The 12,811-nt window shown below is 46.1% G+C and overlaps 1 protein-coding gene across 9 annotated transcripts in view; it reads right to left on the bottom strand.

The window, feature by feature from the left end:
• The window catches only part of ATXN7L1 (ataxin 7 like 1), a 271,184-nt gene that overhangs the window by 177,686 nt on the left and 80,687 nt on the right, over nt 1-12,811 (bottom strand). For 8 of the 9 annotated variants that reach the window (XM_033195034.1, XM_033195037.1, XM_033195038.1 and 5 more), the window contains one exon: nt 4,737-4,841. The exons of the other annotated variant lie outside the window; for it this stretch is intronic. In XM_033195034.1, coding sequence (XP_033050925.1) covers nt 4,737-4,841 — 105 coding nt within the window. The remainder of the gene's footprint in view (nt 1-4,736; nt 4,842-12,811) is intronic. 9 annotated transcript variants of the gene reach the window in all.

Below are 12,811 nucleotides of genomic sequence, written 5' to 3'. Positions count from 1 at the left end.
GAGTAGCTGGGACAGCAGGCACATGCCAACATGCCCGGCTAATTTTTAAAATTTTTTGTAGAGATGGGGTTTCACCATGTTCCCCAGAATGGTCTTGAACTCTTGGGCTCAAGCAACCCTCCCCAGTTGGCCTCCCAAAATGTTGGGATTACAGGCATAAGCCACTGCGCCCAGCCCCAGCTACAGGTAGTTATTGTTGGAACTGAATTAAATCGTAGGACACTGAATTGGTATCTGCAGAGAATCCCCTTGGTATGGAAAACTCACAATTTGGTATCAGAAGTGTTGAGTAAGAAACAGTTTTCCTTTAACCACAAATTTCTGAAGTCTCCATAACTTACTGGTTAAACAGACAACACACACACTTTTTTCAATTTAAGTTAAATGACTAGTATACCAAGATCTTGAGCACTGCCATGCACCCATGATGAGTCCACTTTCTGAACACTGAGAGCACAGAACTGAAAAGGTATATCCTTGCTTGGGAAAGAATCCTAGAATCTGAATCAGGCCACAGATGACGGCATGGGAGAAGCAGGAGGTGGCACAGATGACAGCATGGCAGGAGGGGAAGTGGCACAGAAGAACAGAGTTTTGTGGATGTTCAGCAGGAAGAGTTGCATCCAGCTAGGGGCGATGGGGAAAGACATCATGCAGAGAAGGGAGGAGAAAATGAACCTTAAGCCTCACATCAGTCACATCATCCCAACAATTCCCTGAGGCAGGCAGGGTACCCATTTTACAGATGAAGAAATGGAGGTGAAGAGGGATGAGGTAACCTGCCCAAAGTCACACAGTTAGTGGGGGAGTCTTGAATTTCTTTGTCTCATTCCAAAGCCCATGTTCTCTCCTCTACATCAACAAACTTCAAATAATGTTCTGTGGAGCCCTGGCAGGTCGGGGGTGAAAAAAGTCAGGAGAAGGCTGCGTCCATGGGGCTTGTACCCCGTCCTAATTTCAATCTCAACAGTTCTGCTTCCATATATATTTATAGATTGGGGTTCTATGTAAGATTCCATTTGAAAGAAAGTTCTGCAGTTAAACCACAGGGTGCTGACCTGTGCCCCAAATCAGGCCAACACCCACCTAGCTTCCAGACCTCGGGCAAAGCACTGACCTCCTAAGCCTTAGCTTCCTCAATTACAAAATGGGTATAATATTAACACCCACATCACAGGGCTGTTCAAAGGATTACATGCTCAAAGAGATGGAGGCTGGGCACGATGGCTCATGCCTGTAATCCCAGCACTTTGGGAGGCCAAGGTAGATGGATCACCTGAGGTCAGGAGTTCAAGACCAGCCTGGTCAACATGGCGAAACCCCGTCTTTACTAAAAATACAAAAATTAGCCAAGAGGGGTGGCAGGCACCTGCGGTCCAAGCTACTCGGGAGGCTGAGGCAGGAGAACTGCTTGAACTGGGGAGGTGGAGGTTGTAGTGAGCTGAGATTATATACCACTGCACTCCGGTCTGGATGACAGTCTGACTCAAAAAACAAACAAACAAACAAAAAAACCCCAAAAAACAAAACAAAAGAAAACAAAAAACAGATAAGGAAAGCACTTGGCACAGTGTCTGGCACTCAGTACAATGGCATTCTTATTAACTTGTGGAAAATAGCAAGGCCTGTCCTGCAAGGAAAGAGGAAAAGAAAACAAGAAAGAAAAAAGAAAAAGAAAAAAAGAAAAAGAAAAAAGAAAAGAAAAGACTGGACTGAATGTTGCTATGGACTGAATGTTTGTGTCCCCCACAAATTCCTATGTTGAAATCCTACCCACAATGTGATGGTATGAGGAGGTGGGACCTTTGGAGATAATTAGGTCATAAGGATGGAGCCCTCATTAATGGGATTAGTGCTCATATAAAAGAGACCTCAGAGAACTCTTGTTCTCTTTCCACCATGTGAGAACACAGCGAGAAGTTGGGCATCTGCAACCTGGAAGACAGTCCTCACCAGAATCTGACCTTGTTGGCATCCTGACCTCAGACTTCTACTCTCCAGAACTGTGAAAAATACATATCTGCTGTTTATAAGCCACCCAGTCTATGATATTGGTATAGCAGCCTGAACTGACTTAGACAATCATGCAGCTATTGCAGGAATTTTTAGGGACACTAAAAAGTACTCCCCACAAAGAGTTGCAATGATTCTAACCTCTGCTTTGCACTCTCTCCTGGTCTTGATAAACGTAAGTTTGTCTTTGTACTAGGACATACACCTAGAGCTGAGGGAGGCCTCGGTGCCTCAATTTGCTGAGCTGTGGTCATGTCTCCATTGTTGCTTGTCAGCTGGTTCAGCAAGAAGCTTAATGGAGACTAGGCTTTGAGGGATGAGATCAGTAACCCCAAACCCCCAAACTAATTTACTGCATTGCTCAGAGCTCCCAAAGCCACAGGCTGTCCCCTAAGCTGACACTTGGCTCTTATGCCAAGAGCCCCAGGGTGGCGGGAGGCAGGTGTATCAGCTCTACCAAGCCTCAGAGCCTCCTCCCTTGGCAATCTGGGACCTTACCCCTGGGCAGAATTGTGCAGGGGACAGTGGGGTCCCATGTTTTGGGTCCCTTTCAGGATCCTTCCATCAAAGACTCCAGTGAATTAAGTTCTTAGTTAAGGTTTTTGTTTGTTTGCTTTTTTGTCTGTTTGTCTTGAGAAAGGGTCTTGCTCTGTTGCCCAGGATGGAGTACAGTGGCATGATCATAGCTCATAGCAACCTCGAACTGCTGGGCTCAAGCAGTTCTACCCCTCTGCCTCTCCAATAGCTGAGACTTATAGGTATGCCACCAAACCTGGCTAACTTTTTTTTTTTTTTTTAGAGATGGGGTCTCACTATGCTTCCCAGGCTGGTCTCAAACTCTTGGCCTCAAGTGATCCTCCTGCCTTGGCCTCCCAAAGTGCTGGGATTATAAGCGTAAGCCACTGCACCCAGCCCTGGTGAAGGTTTTGAAGGCTTACAATAGAATGTAAGCTCCTGTTCCATGCCTATAACAGCTGCACATCCTTGTGAATTGAGTGAATGAAAATCATATTCAGGATGACGTAGCCTCTGCATTCTCACAAGACACACAGAAGCACTGGTCACGGAGGTTCTAGGCCTGGTCACTGAACCACTGGCTGGGTGAGACCTTCTTGCCATGGATCTTCTTTGGATTCTCCACCTGTCATCTCAGCTGGTGGCACCGCCACCAGGCTCTGACAGTTTCTCTTTGGAGAGGTTTAACCCTTTCTCTCTTCCAGGCAGTGGAGAGGGTCATTTGGTACAGAGCACTGAGCAAGAAGATCGACTTGTGCCAGGCACACAACTTGCTCCTTTCCTGCTCAGTCTGCCAGAATGAACATGTCAGAGCTGGACGCACCCACAGAAGTCATCTTCCCACGGTAGGGACAAGGAAACCAAAGCCCTGAGACATCAAGCAAGTAACCCGAGGACACAGTGCTGGCTGCAGGGAGGGGCAGAAGACTTGGCCTCTGACCTAAGCTCCTCATATAGCACTTTCTAGGGCCCTTTCTTTGCCTTGTGCTGGTTTGAAAGTCCTGGACTCACTCCCAGAGGTGCTCCTTAAGCCTGAATTCTACAGATTATAAACACAAAATATGCCTACAATATATACACAGATACAGATTATATATATGTAGATATGTATATATCATATACCTACATATACACGTTTGCAGTTGATAATTAGTATCTAGAGAGAATGTTAAAGAGCCTGGATAAGCTCAACTTCCTTTTATTTTATTATAGAATAATGATAACTGAAGAGGTGGGGAAAAGTCAGAAATTCATGGTGCGAGAAAGGGGAAATGTGTGTAATCTGCAAAAGCGTATTCAATATTATACGTGCTTTGACTTTTTTTAGGCACAATAGAATGTACTTTGAAACCTTAATGGTAAGGAGCGCATTCAGATTTTATGCTCATCAACAGGGAATACAGCTTAAATAAAAAGATTGAGAGATGCTGTGCTGGACTCACAGCATATTATAGCTTTGGAGATTGTCAGACCCAATTCCCTGCTACAGATAAGGAAACTTCCACCCAGAGAGGTTAAGTGACTTGTAGTCTAAGGCCAAATGGCTGTTTATTCATCCCCGAGGGGAGCAGCCACGTGGACTTTATCTGTCCATGGCAGCTACATGGTTTGCTGATGACCAACTGAAGGAATTTATTACATCAAGGATGTCAAGATAGAGACAGAGAGCAGTTCCCAACCTCACCTGGGATTTTTTTTTTTTTTCAACAAGGGGGATTCTTGGGAAAGGTGAATTGGAATGTAAGGTTTTACTGATGCACCATTTCCTTGGGGCAGCACCCCAATGGTCCACACACTGGGCTGCACTTGGCCCCAGCCCTCCTTTGTGTTAAGTCTGGGGAGACTCTCTCCTGGCCCTCTTTCAGGGGGAGAAAATGTCTGGCTGCAGGAGCAACTCCTTAAGCAGCTCTCCCCTCCCCCTGGTCACCTACAGAGGCCATTGCCAGGCTGGGCAGATGGCTTCAGTCTAGCCCCATCGACCAAGACAAGTTGCAGGTTTCTCTCATTTGTTCTGACAGGACTGAGCATTTCAGCAGAAGGACTACAGCTCCTAAAACAGCCTGCGAACAGAGGCAGCAGCCCAGGAAGACTTTAGCCACAGCCTCAGGCTAAGACAAGACACGGCCAGACCCTGTCGGGGAGCCCAGGGGAAAGCGACTGTCCCCAGGGCAGCAGCTGCAGATGTGACAGTGCAGGTGTCCACTTACCGCAGTGCGACTGGAAAACCTGTGGCTTGACGACCTGGTTACAGGCACTGCACACTACGAGATAGAAGTCGTCATGTGCTGGGTAATGGCCAAATAAGTGCATATCTGTGGGGGAAATGAAAACAGTGTTTTTTGAAAAAGCAATTAAGTCTCAGAAGGTGTACAGTTGCCTCTTGGAATTTCTTCAAGGACAGTTTTTCAAACACAACACGCAGAAAGGCAATAATCTTTACTAAGGGAACTCGGTTTGTCATAAGGCAGCTCCCCGCCTCTCAGAGAAGCAATTGCGTCAGAGAATCCCTCCTCATTTCTCCCCTGGACATGGACTGCGGCTGCTCCTGATTCAGTCTGTGGTGCTGAGGGGCTGCTCTGAGTCACATGCTATGGGAATCACCCTGTCCTGAGACAACCCACATGTTAGCTGGGATTCACTGAGGCTCTATATATCTCAGGCTGGGAGGAACTCCTCCAAACCCATTCCTGTGTAAGCAGCGGTCCTTCAGGGAAGTGAGAGGGTGTCTGGCTGGGGACAGAAGGAGAAGTCATTTGGCCTCGGCAGTGCCTGGGTTTCTCCATCACCTGAGGGACATGCTAAGGCTGAAGGAGTCCTCTGAACAAGTGGCTCATTTGTTGCCATCATTACCCATTATTCATTCAATAAATATTTACTGAGCACCTGAATGTGCCAGGCAATGTGCTAGGTGCTCGGGAAAACTGGGGAACAAGAATGAGTTCTCTGCTCTCTTGGAGCTTAAGGTAGCAGAAGAGAGAAGCATCAGGCAGACCACTACACGAGTCATCATTGCCTGCAGCTGTGTTACGGGCTACAGAGGCGATGCACGGGGTCTCCTGGGAGTGTGCGGCAGGTGGCCCTAACCTAGTGTGAGGCAGTGGAGAATGCTTCCCTGAGGAGGGGGCAGGTCATCTGAGACTCCAGGATGAGTAGAGGTTAGGGAAGCAAAGGGCCAGGCAGGGGGAAGGCGGAAAGTTTGAAGATGAAGCCAAGGAAGGAGGTTCTGTGCATGGAGGGAGCCTTGGAGCCTCTTGGCTGGAACAGAACAGGGGAAACAGCAGGGTGAGGCTGGCCAGGCCCAGAAGCCATGAACCTTCCATGCCCAGGTGAGGATTTTGACTCTGACTTTAAGACCAATGGGATGTACTGGGGCTTTTTAAGCAAAGAAGTGACGCGATCAGGTGCATACTGTCAAAAGATCAGTTGTGTGGCAATACCTCTGAGACAATGAACACATATGTACACGGATGTTCACAGCAGCATTACTCAGAATAGCCAAAAAGTGGATACAACCCAAACACCCACCACTTGACAAGTGGATAAACAAAATACCACAGAACATTATCCATCCAGTGAAAGCAATAAGTACTGATCCGGGCTACAATGTGGATAAACCTAGAAAATATTAGGCTAAATGAAAAGAGGCAGACACAAAAGGTCACATATTGAATGACCCCATTTACATGAAATGTCCAGAATAGGCGAATCTATAGAGACAAAAAGGAGGTAAGTGCTTGCCTTGGGTTGGGGGGCCTGGAGGAAATGTTCTAAGATCGATAGTGATGACGGTCATACAACTCTGAGAACAGACTAAAACCCACTGAACTGTACACTTTAAATGGTGAACTGTAGGGTATGTGAATTGTATCTCAGCTGGGTGTGGTGGCTTACACCTGTAATCCCAGCACTTTGGGAGGCAGGACGATCAAGACCAGTCTGGGAAACAAAGTGAGACCCCATCTCTACGAAAAATGTACAAAAATCAGCCGGGTGAGGTGGCTTGTGCCTGTAGTTCCAGCTACTCAGGGGGCTAATGTAGGAGAGTTGCTTGAGTCCAAGAGATCAAGGCTGCAGTGAGCCATGATCACACCACTGCACTCCAGCCTGGGCAACAGAGTGAGACTCTGTCTCAAAAAGAAAAAGAAAAAAATTATCTATCTATCTGACAAAAAAAACAAAAAAAAAAACCCAAAAAAGAACAAACAGTCCAGTTATAGGAAACCCGTGGTTATATCTTGTGCACCACCGGGTGGAGACAGGGCTCTGGCGGGCACCTCCGCCCTGCCTCCTCTTAGCTGACTGGCTTTGAGAGGGCAGCCACCAACAGTGGCAGGGGTGATGGAGGAATTAAACCTCCTCAGGTTGAGAATCCCCACAAGCCCTCATCTGCTAGATTCAGCTTGTGTCTTTAACAAAACCCCTCAAACAGGATGGTTCCCTCAACTGCCATCCTAGGCCAGAGGAGGGGAAGGTTCAAACCCAACAAATACCTAAGGGAGGCCCCCAGGCTCTATGCTCCCTTCCCAGAGCAGCCCTGCTGCTTCAAGGGAAATGGAACTGGCAGGTTTATCATAGGCAAGCGGTGAGGCCCCCACTTGCCCTGAAGGAAGCCTGTGACTGAAAGAGTAGACTGGCCTGTCTGGAGGCAGGTGACTCACACCGTAGTGGCCTCCCCAGGTTTCAGGTGCCCGAGGTGGCTGCTTGCCTCATGGAGGGTGGCCAGGACACAGGCCTAACTGTATTTTAAAGGGCGTGGCCTGTCATCCCCCTCATCTCTCGCCACTGCCACTTCTAAGACTGGCATACACTGTCTTCTGGGAGTTCCTGGAGGGGAGCGTTATTAATCAGGGCCTCGTAGGCAGGAGGCCTGTGGGAAGAGAGGCTGAGACAAGAGCCCGATGCTGGGCCCAGCCAACACCCTGTGGGCAGGCGGGACCCTCAGTGCAGAGCCTTAGAGCCGTGGAGATGACCCTTCTTGGGCCTTAACCGTTGACACAACTCCTGTTTTGCTTTTAATTTACAGGTTATTTTTGTAACATATATTCTTTTTTTTTCTCCGAAGATACATTTGAAAAAATACAGAAAAGCCAGAAGACATTAAAGAAAAATACCATTACCAGAAAACTTTATTAATACTCTGCATCTCATTTTGACTTAAAGTCACAGTTTATATCCAGGAACAGGCAAAACCAGGAGCTGGTGAGGGCTACAACTTATTTATTTATTCAATAAGCGTTTATTTGGCTGCCTGACATCCTTTCTGCAGCAGGTCAGGCTATGAAGGAATATAAGGTGATCATTAAAAATTAAAACAACAACAACAACAAACCAAACCAAGCATTAACAAAAATTTATTGAACATCTACTCTTGTGCCAGAATGACAGGCCACATGCTGGGTGACCTGTCAGGGCCTGTCAGGCTGCCACTGATGCCCCATTCTTCTGTATTCCTCCAGAGACCTGCTGAGCCCATCCCATCTCCCCCACCCCCACACTCACACACATCTGTTATGTCAGTGAGTGGAAGGTAAAGGTTCGGCTCCTTAGAGACTGTGGCCACTTGGGGGTGTGTTCCCCTCCAGGCCTTTCACTCATTGAGACTTTTCCTAGTTTCCCTCGAGGGCAGCGTCAACCTTGTAGTGTCTGCTCTGAGCATGTCTCCTGCGGAAAGTGAGAGGACCTGGGAGTCTGCTTGATTATTCCTCAGTGAGTCAACCTTAGGATATCCTCTACAGGCTGCCCAGGTCCTGAGGGCCCTGCTGATGGGAAGCAAAGACAGGCAGCTGGCTCCCAGGAAGACCACCACTTCACATGGCTAGGTGTTCACAGGCAGTGTGCTGTTCCATTAGAGCAATGTGGGCTGGGGGACAAAGCGGGGAGGGAGGGCAGGGAGAGAGGAGAACTAATGCCAGGCATAATGCTAGGTACTCTACTAATTAATTATCTTTCCTTCTCTCTCTCTCTAATTTACCCCCAAGCAAAACATGCAGTGCACAGTTAAAAACAGTGGTGAGCTGAAGTGGACTGGTGCCAGCTTGTGAGAGCCAATCACACATGTCGCTTCCCAATTTCACGTTTAGTGTCGTCATGGCGGTAGCTTGAAATCAGCCATGGTGGAAGTATTTACACCAAGCATATGGGCAAACACTACACATCAGGCTTTTTGTTTTTCTTTTGTTAAATATTTACTAGTGCACCACTGAATTAAAAACAGGTAAAAAAGTGAAGAGTGAAACCACTTGTAATGCCACCACCTAGTGATAACCACTGTTGACATGTTAATATACATACATCTCCAGATTTGTGATGTGATAATGTTATCTTAGTTAATCTTCATAATGAACCTGCGAAACTGTCAACATCTCCACTTTCCAGGCAAGGCAACTATAGTAAAGTATTTGCTTGCAATCTCATGGCAGTGATTTGTAAAAAGTAGCATGAGATTTCCAGATATTCTGACTCTAAAGCCATTTCTCTTTTCTCAGGAACATGCTGCTTACGTAGAACAATACCCCATTTCACAGATGAGAAAACCAGTTTGGAAGGATTTCCTGGATGACTAACAGGCTGTCCTCTGAAGGGGCTGTTGGCCTGGGCACTGGCCTGGGGTCAGAGGTGAGGTTGGGAGCACAGGGCTCATTGCCGAACCTTTCCTAGGGTGAGTGTCCTCATCTCTGAAAATGGCTAACAGTCTCTGTTTCATGGGGTTGCTGTGATGGCTCCTAAACACTGCTTGGCCTTGTACCTTTTTCCAGGAGGGACTCAGGAGAGAGTGTGGAGAAAGCTTTCATCATTACCTCTCTTATTTTCAAAAATTCACTAGTTCCCTCCAACGGAGAGTCCTTGCTCCAAAGGACTCTCCCCCATGACATTTCACAGTAGACCTAAGAAGGCTGATCCCTCTGACTGCAGAACTTCATGTGTGTGTATGTGTACATGTGTACACATGTGCACAGAGGAAGGCTGAGAGCCACTGGGAGGCTTCTCTAGGCTGTGGCCGAATGCCAAGAAAACATGTGCCCTGTGAAGATGGAACTTTGTCCAAACACAACGCACAACCATCTCCCAAAGAGACAAAGCCAGACCTGTCTGCTTTGCCCTGTTTTGTTACCACAAATGGATCAACTGTAGATTAGAGTGCTAGCACCACGACAGCATTATCACAGAGTGATCTGGTCACCCCCTGGCCTGATCACAGGCAGGGAGGAGGCAACTCCGCTAACTCCATTTTTCGGATGAGAAAACAGAGGTACATTAGCTTCTGGGTCAATATTTTTAGTTTTTGACCCCAACCTACTATAGACATGTATTCATCCATCTGTCTCTTCATCTTTCCATCCACCCACCCACCCCACTCATCCACCCATCTACCCATCCATCCACCCACCCACCCCACCCATCCATCCACCTATCCATCCACCCATCCATCCATCATCTATCATTGAAACATGTGGTGTACACGCAGATATTTTCTGTTCTGTTCTATTCATTTCTTTTTGTTTTACTCTATTTCAATTAAAAAATGCTCATTCAGCTCCCTAAATTAATTTCACACTGTTTAATGGGTTACAACTCAAAGTTTGAAAAATAATCTTCAGGGCAATGTAGTTTGAGGCTGAGCAGAGTCTGAGAGTTAAGTTGGGATTTAAAGTGGTCTGAGCTGGTCCTCAGTGGTCATCCAAGAGCCTGAAGCCAGAAACTGAATCATTGGTGCCATTATGCTGCAGCCAGCTAGTACCAGCTCACAAGAGCTGACTATGTGCAATTCTTCCCCACTCTGCATTCAGTGACGCCATGTTGACAGCTTGAAGCAGCCAAGGTGGGAGTATTTACATGATGGAAATCGGCATCCACTACAGACCAGGACTTCTTCCCTCAGAGAGCTGGTTGTTAAAACGTTTACCAGCACTTCACTGACTAGTGTCCCCTTCTAGCATCACTGTTTCCTGGCTCGATTTCTCCAGCTATAAAATGGAGAAAATTATATTCATCATCTACCATACTGGGATGCAGACAGGTTTTATGAACTGAAATGGAAATCATTATATTAATTTAAAATTACGGTTACAGCATCAATTATTGACCTAAGAACTTATGCCCAACAGAGCCAGGTAAACAAGTTGATCACTTCCTGTGTCAAATGAGCACACAGAGGCTATAAAGTGTCATGGGCGGGGTGGGGGATGGGGAATTAGATTACTGGAGTTCTTTCCAATGTCTATCGACTTAATGCTTACTCATTAAAGGTTATTCAGGAGATTACTCACAGATCAGGCTTGTAGCATTAAACCAGTGCTGCTTATAAATTTATCACACTTTTCTAAGTGCCTCAGTTTTGAGCAAGCAGCCCTCCACTTCCCTTCCTGAACTTCTGGTACAATTCCCATTCACGGCAGAGTCCATCACATTCATGTTATCAGCTTGGTCTGGCCCTCTGCCTGCTTCCCAATAGCAGTGAGGTTCTCCCAGGCCTCTGTCCACTCTCACAGCCTTCCTCCCCCTGAAATCTGCCTCCCATACCCCCAGGTGGCAGAGAAGGGAGGGATGGAACAAAACTCAGTTGTGACGTAAGAAGACACAAAGTTTGGGACAATAGAATGGTTCCTACAAAAGTAAAGTACTAACTGACTTCCCAGTGTAGTTGGTAAAGTGCTTCTGAAGTCAACACTGAAAAAGAAACTGGCAGCATGGGAGCAGCGTTTTATTCCAGATAAACAGCCTTCTAGAGAGAACACTTTTGACAAGCAAAGTCATGTGTTTATAAACTTTAGTTTATATCCAATATTCACTTTTGAAAATGGTTACAGTTAAGGAAAAGGCAGGGTGACATCTCCAATTCTCTATTTATATAGAACTTGTTTCTAAGATGGGAAGACAGCTGGTTTTGTGGATTCAGGATCAAGCTAGATGCTGCGTGCCTTTGAATTTGCCCCTGGATACCTTCCAAGGCTCGAGACTTTGACATTATGAAGCAACAACTGGTGAGAGCTCAAATGATGAAAACCTTAAGAGAGACTAAATAAGGCTTGATTCCTCCCTTTTGCAAGCAGGAATTTCAGGTGAAGCACCAGATGTACAGAGAAGCTGCAAGAAGCAGACACTGCTTTGAAGGTAGTCAGACAGCCTATTGGCAATCAGTGATATCTACGCTCGCCATAGAGAATCTCGTGGTGGGAAAAAAGAAGACGGCAAAACAGACAACCTTAAATTCTTCTTTCTTGGAAAAAATAACAAAGCTCCTGAAAATGGCCTTAGATTTCAGGGTTGTGAAACTACCTCAGTTGCTATAGGAATTACAAAAATGTCAAGATGGCATACGCTATAATGCTATAGCTGTTAACATAATTTTATATAATTTAAACATTATGCTTTTCATTTTAACTTACTCTAAAAGGTATTGTAATGAAAAAAAATTGGGGTTGTATTTATGTTAATTTAAACATTCCATGCTCTTTCCAGGAAGGTAGTTGTGAGCTCTGCCTAAAAAGTAAGTCTCAGTTGGGCGTGGTGGCTCACGCCTATGATCCCAGCACTTTGGGAAGCCAAGGTGGGTGGATCACGAGGTCAAGAGATCGAGATCATCTTGACCAACATGGTGAAACCCCATCTCTACTAAAAATACAAACATTAGCTGGGTGTGGTGGTGTGTGCCTGTAGTCCCAGCTACTTGGGAGGCTGAGTCAGGAGAATCGCTTGAACCCTGAGGCAAAGGTTGCAGTGAACAGAGATCACACCACTGCACTCCAGCCTGGCAACAGAGCAAGACTCCATCTCAAAAAAAAAAAAAAAAAAAAGTCTCTGCTCACTGGGAGGTAACTGGACCCACAGATCTTGGTAGGACCTATGGCTGTGATAAACCTGTGACAATGGCCAGAGGACCAGGTGCTACTGAACTTCCCTGGAAAACTATCAAAAAGCTGTGCTGGTGGCTGACAGTGGTTTTGATCTGTGGGCTTCCACTTACATGAACTCAGACAGACCAAATTACTGAGAAGAACAGCAACTGTGGTTCAAGGATATGTGATTCACTCCAAGCAGATGCAAATCTGGACACAGAATGGCTGGTCCTAAGAGTCTTCCTTTCCCCTAATAATCTTTATGCACTTATTATACTGTATTTATTAATTTTTCTCTTTGCTATCAGAGTTTCAGTTGCATTTTAATCGCTTAACGGTACATGGAAAGCTTAAGGCAATATACAAAAATGTTTCTCCTTTGCTCTGACAGAATGATTTTATTTGTTCCCCAACTCAAAAATCTCCTTAAATTCATAGAACAAAAC

This window comes from Trachypithecus francoisi, unplaced genomic scaffold (assembly GCF_009764315.1).
Source record: "Trachypithecus francoisi isolate TF-2019V2 unplaced genomic scaffold, Tfra_2.0 Lachesis_group4, whole genome shotgun sequence".
In the NCBI taxonomy this organism is placed as follows: domain Eukaryota; kingdom Metazoa; phylum Chordata; class Mammalia; order Primates; family Cercopithecidae; genus Trachypithecus; species Trachypithecus francoisi.
The sequence above is the reverse complement of the archived record's forward strand: the minus strand, read 5'-3'. Positions and strand labels throughout refer to the sequence as shown.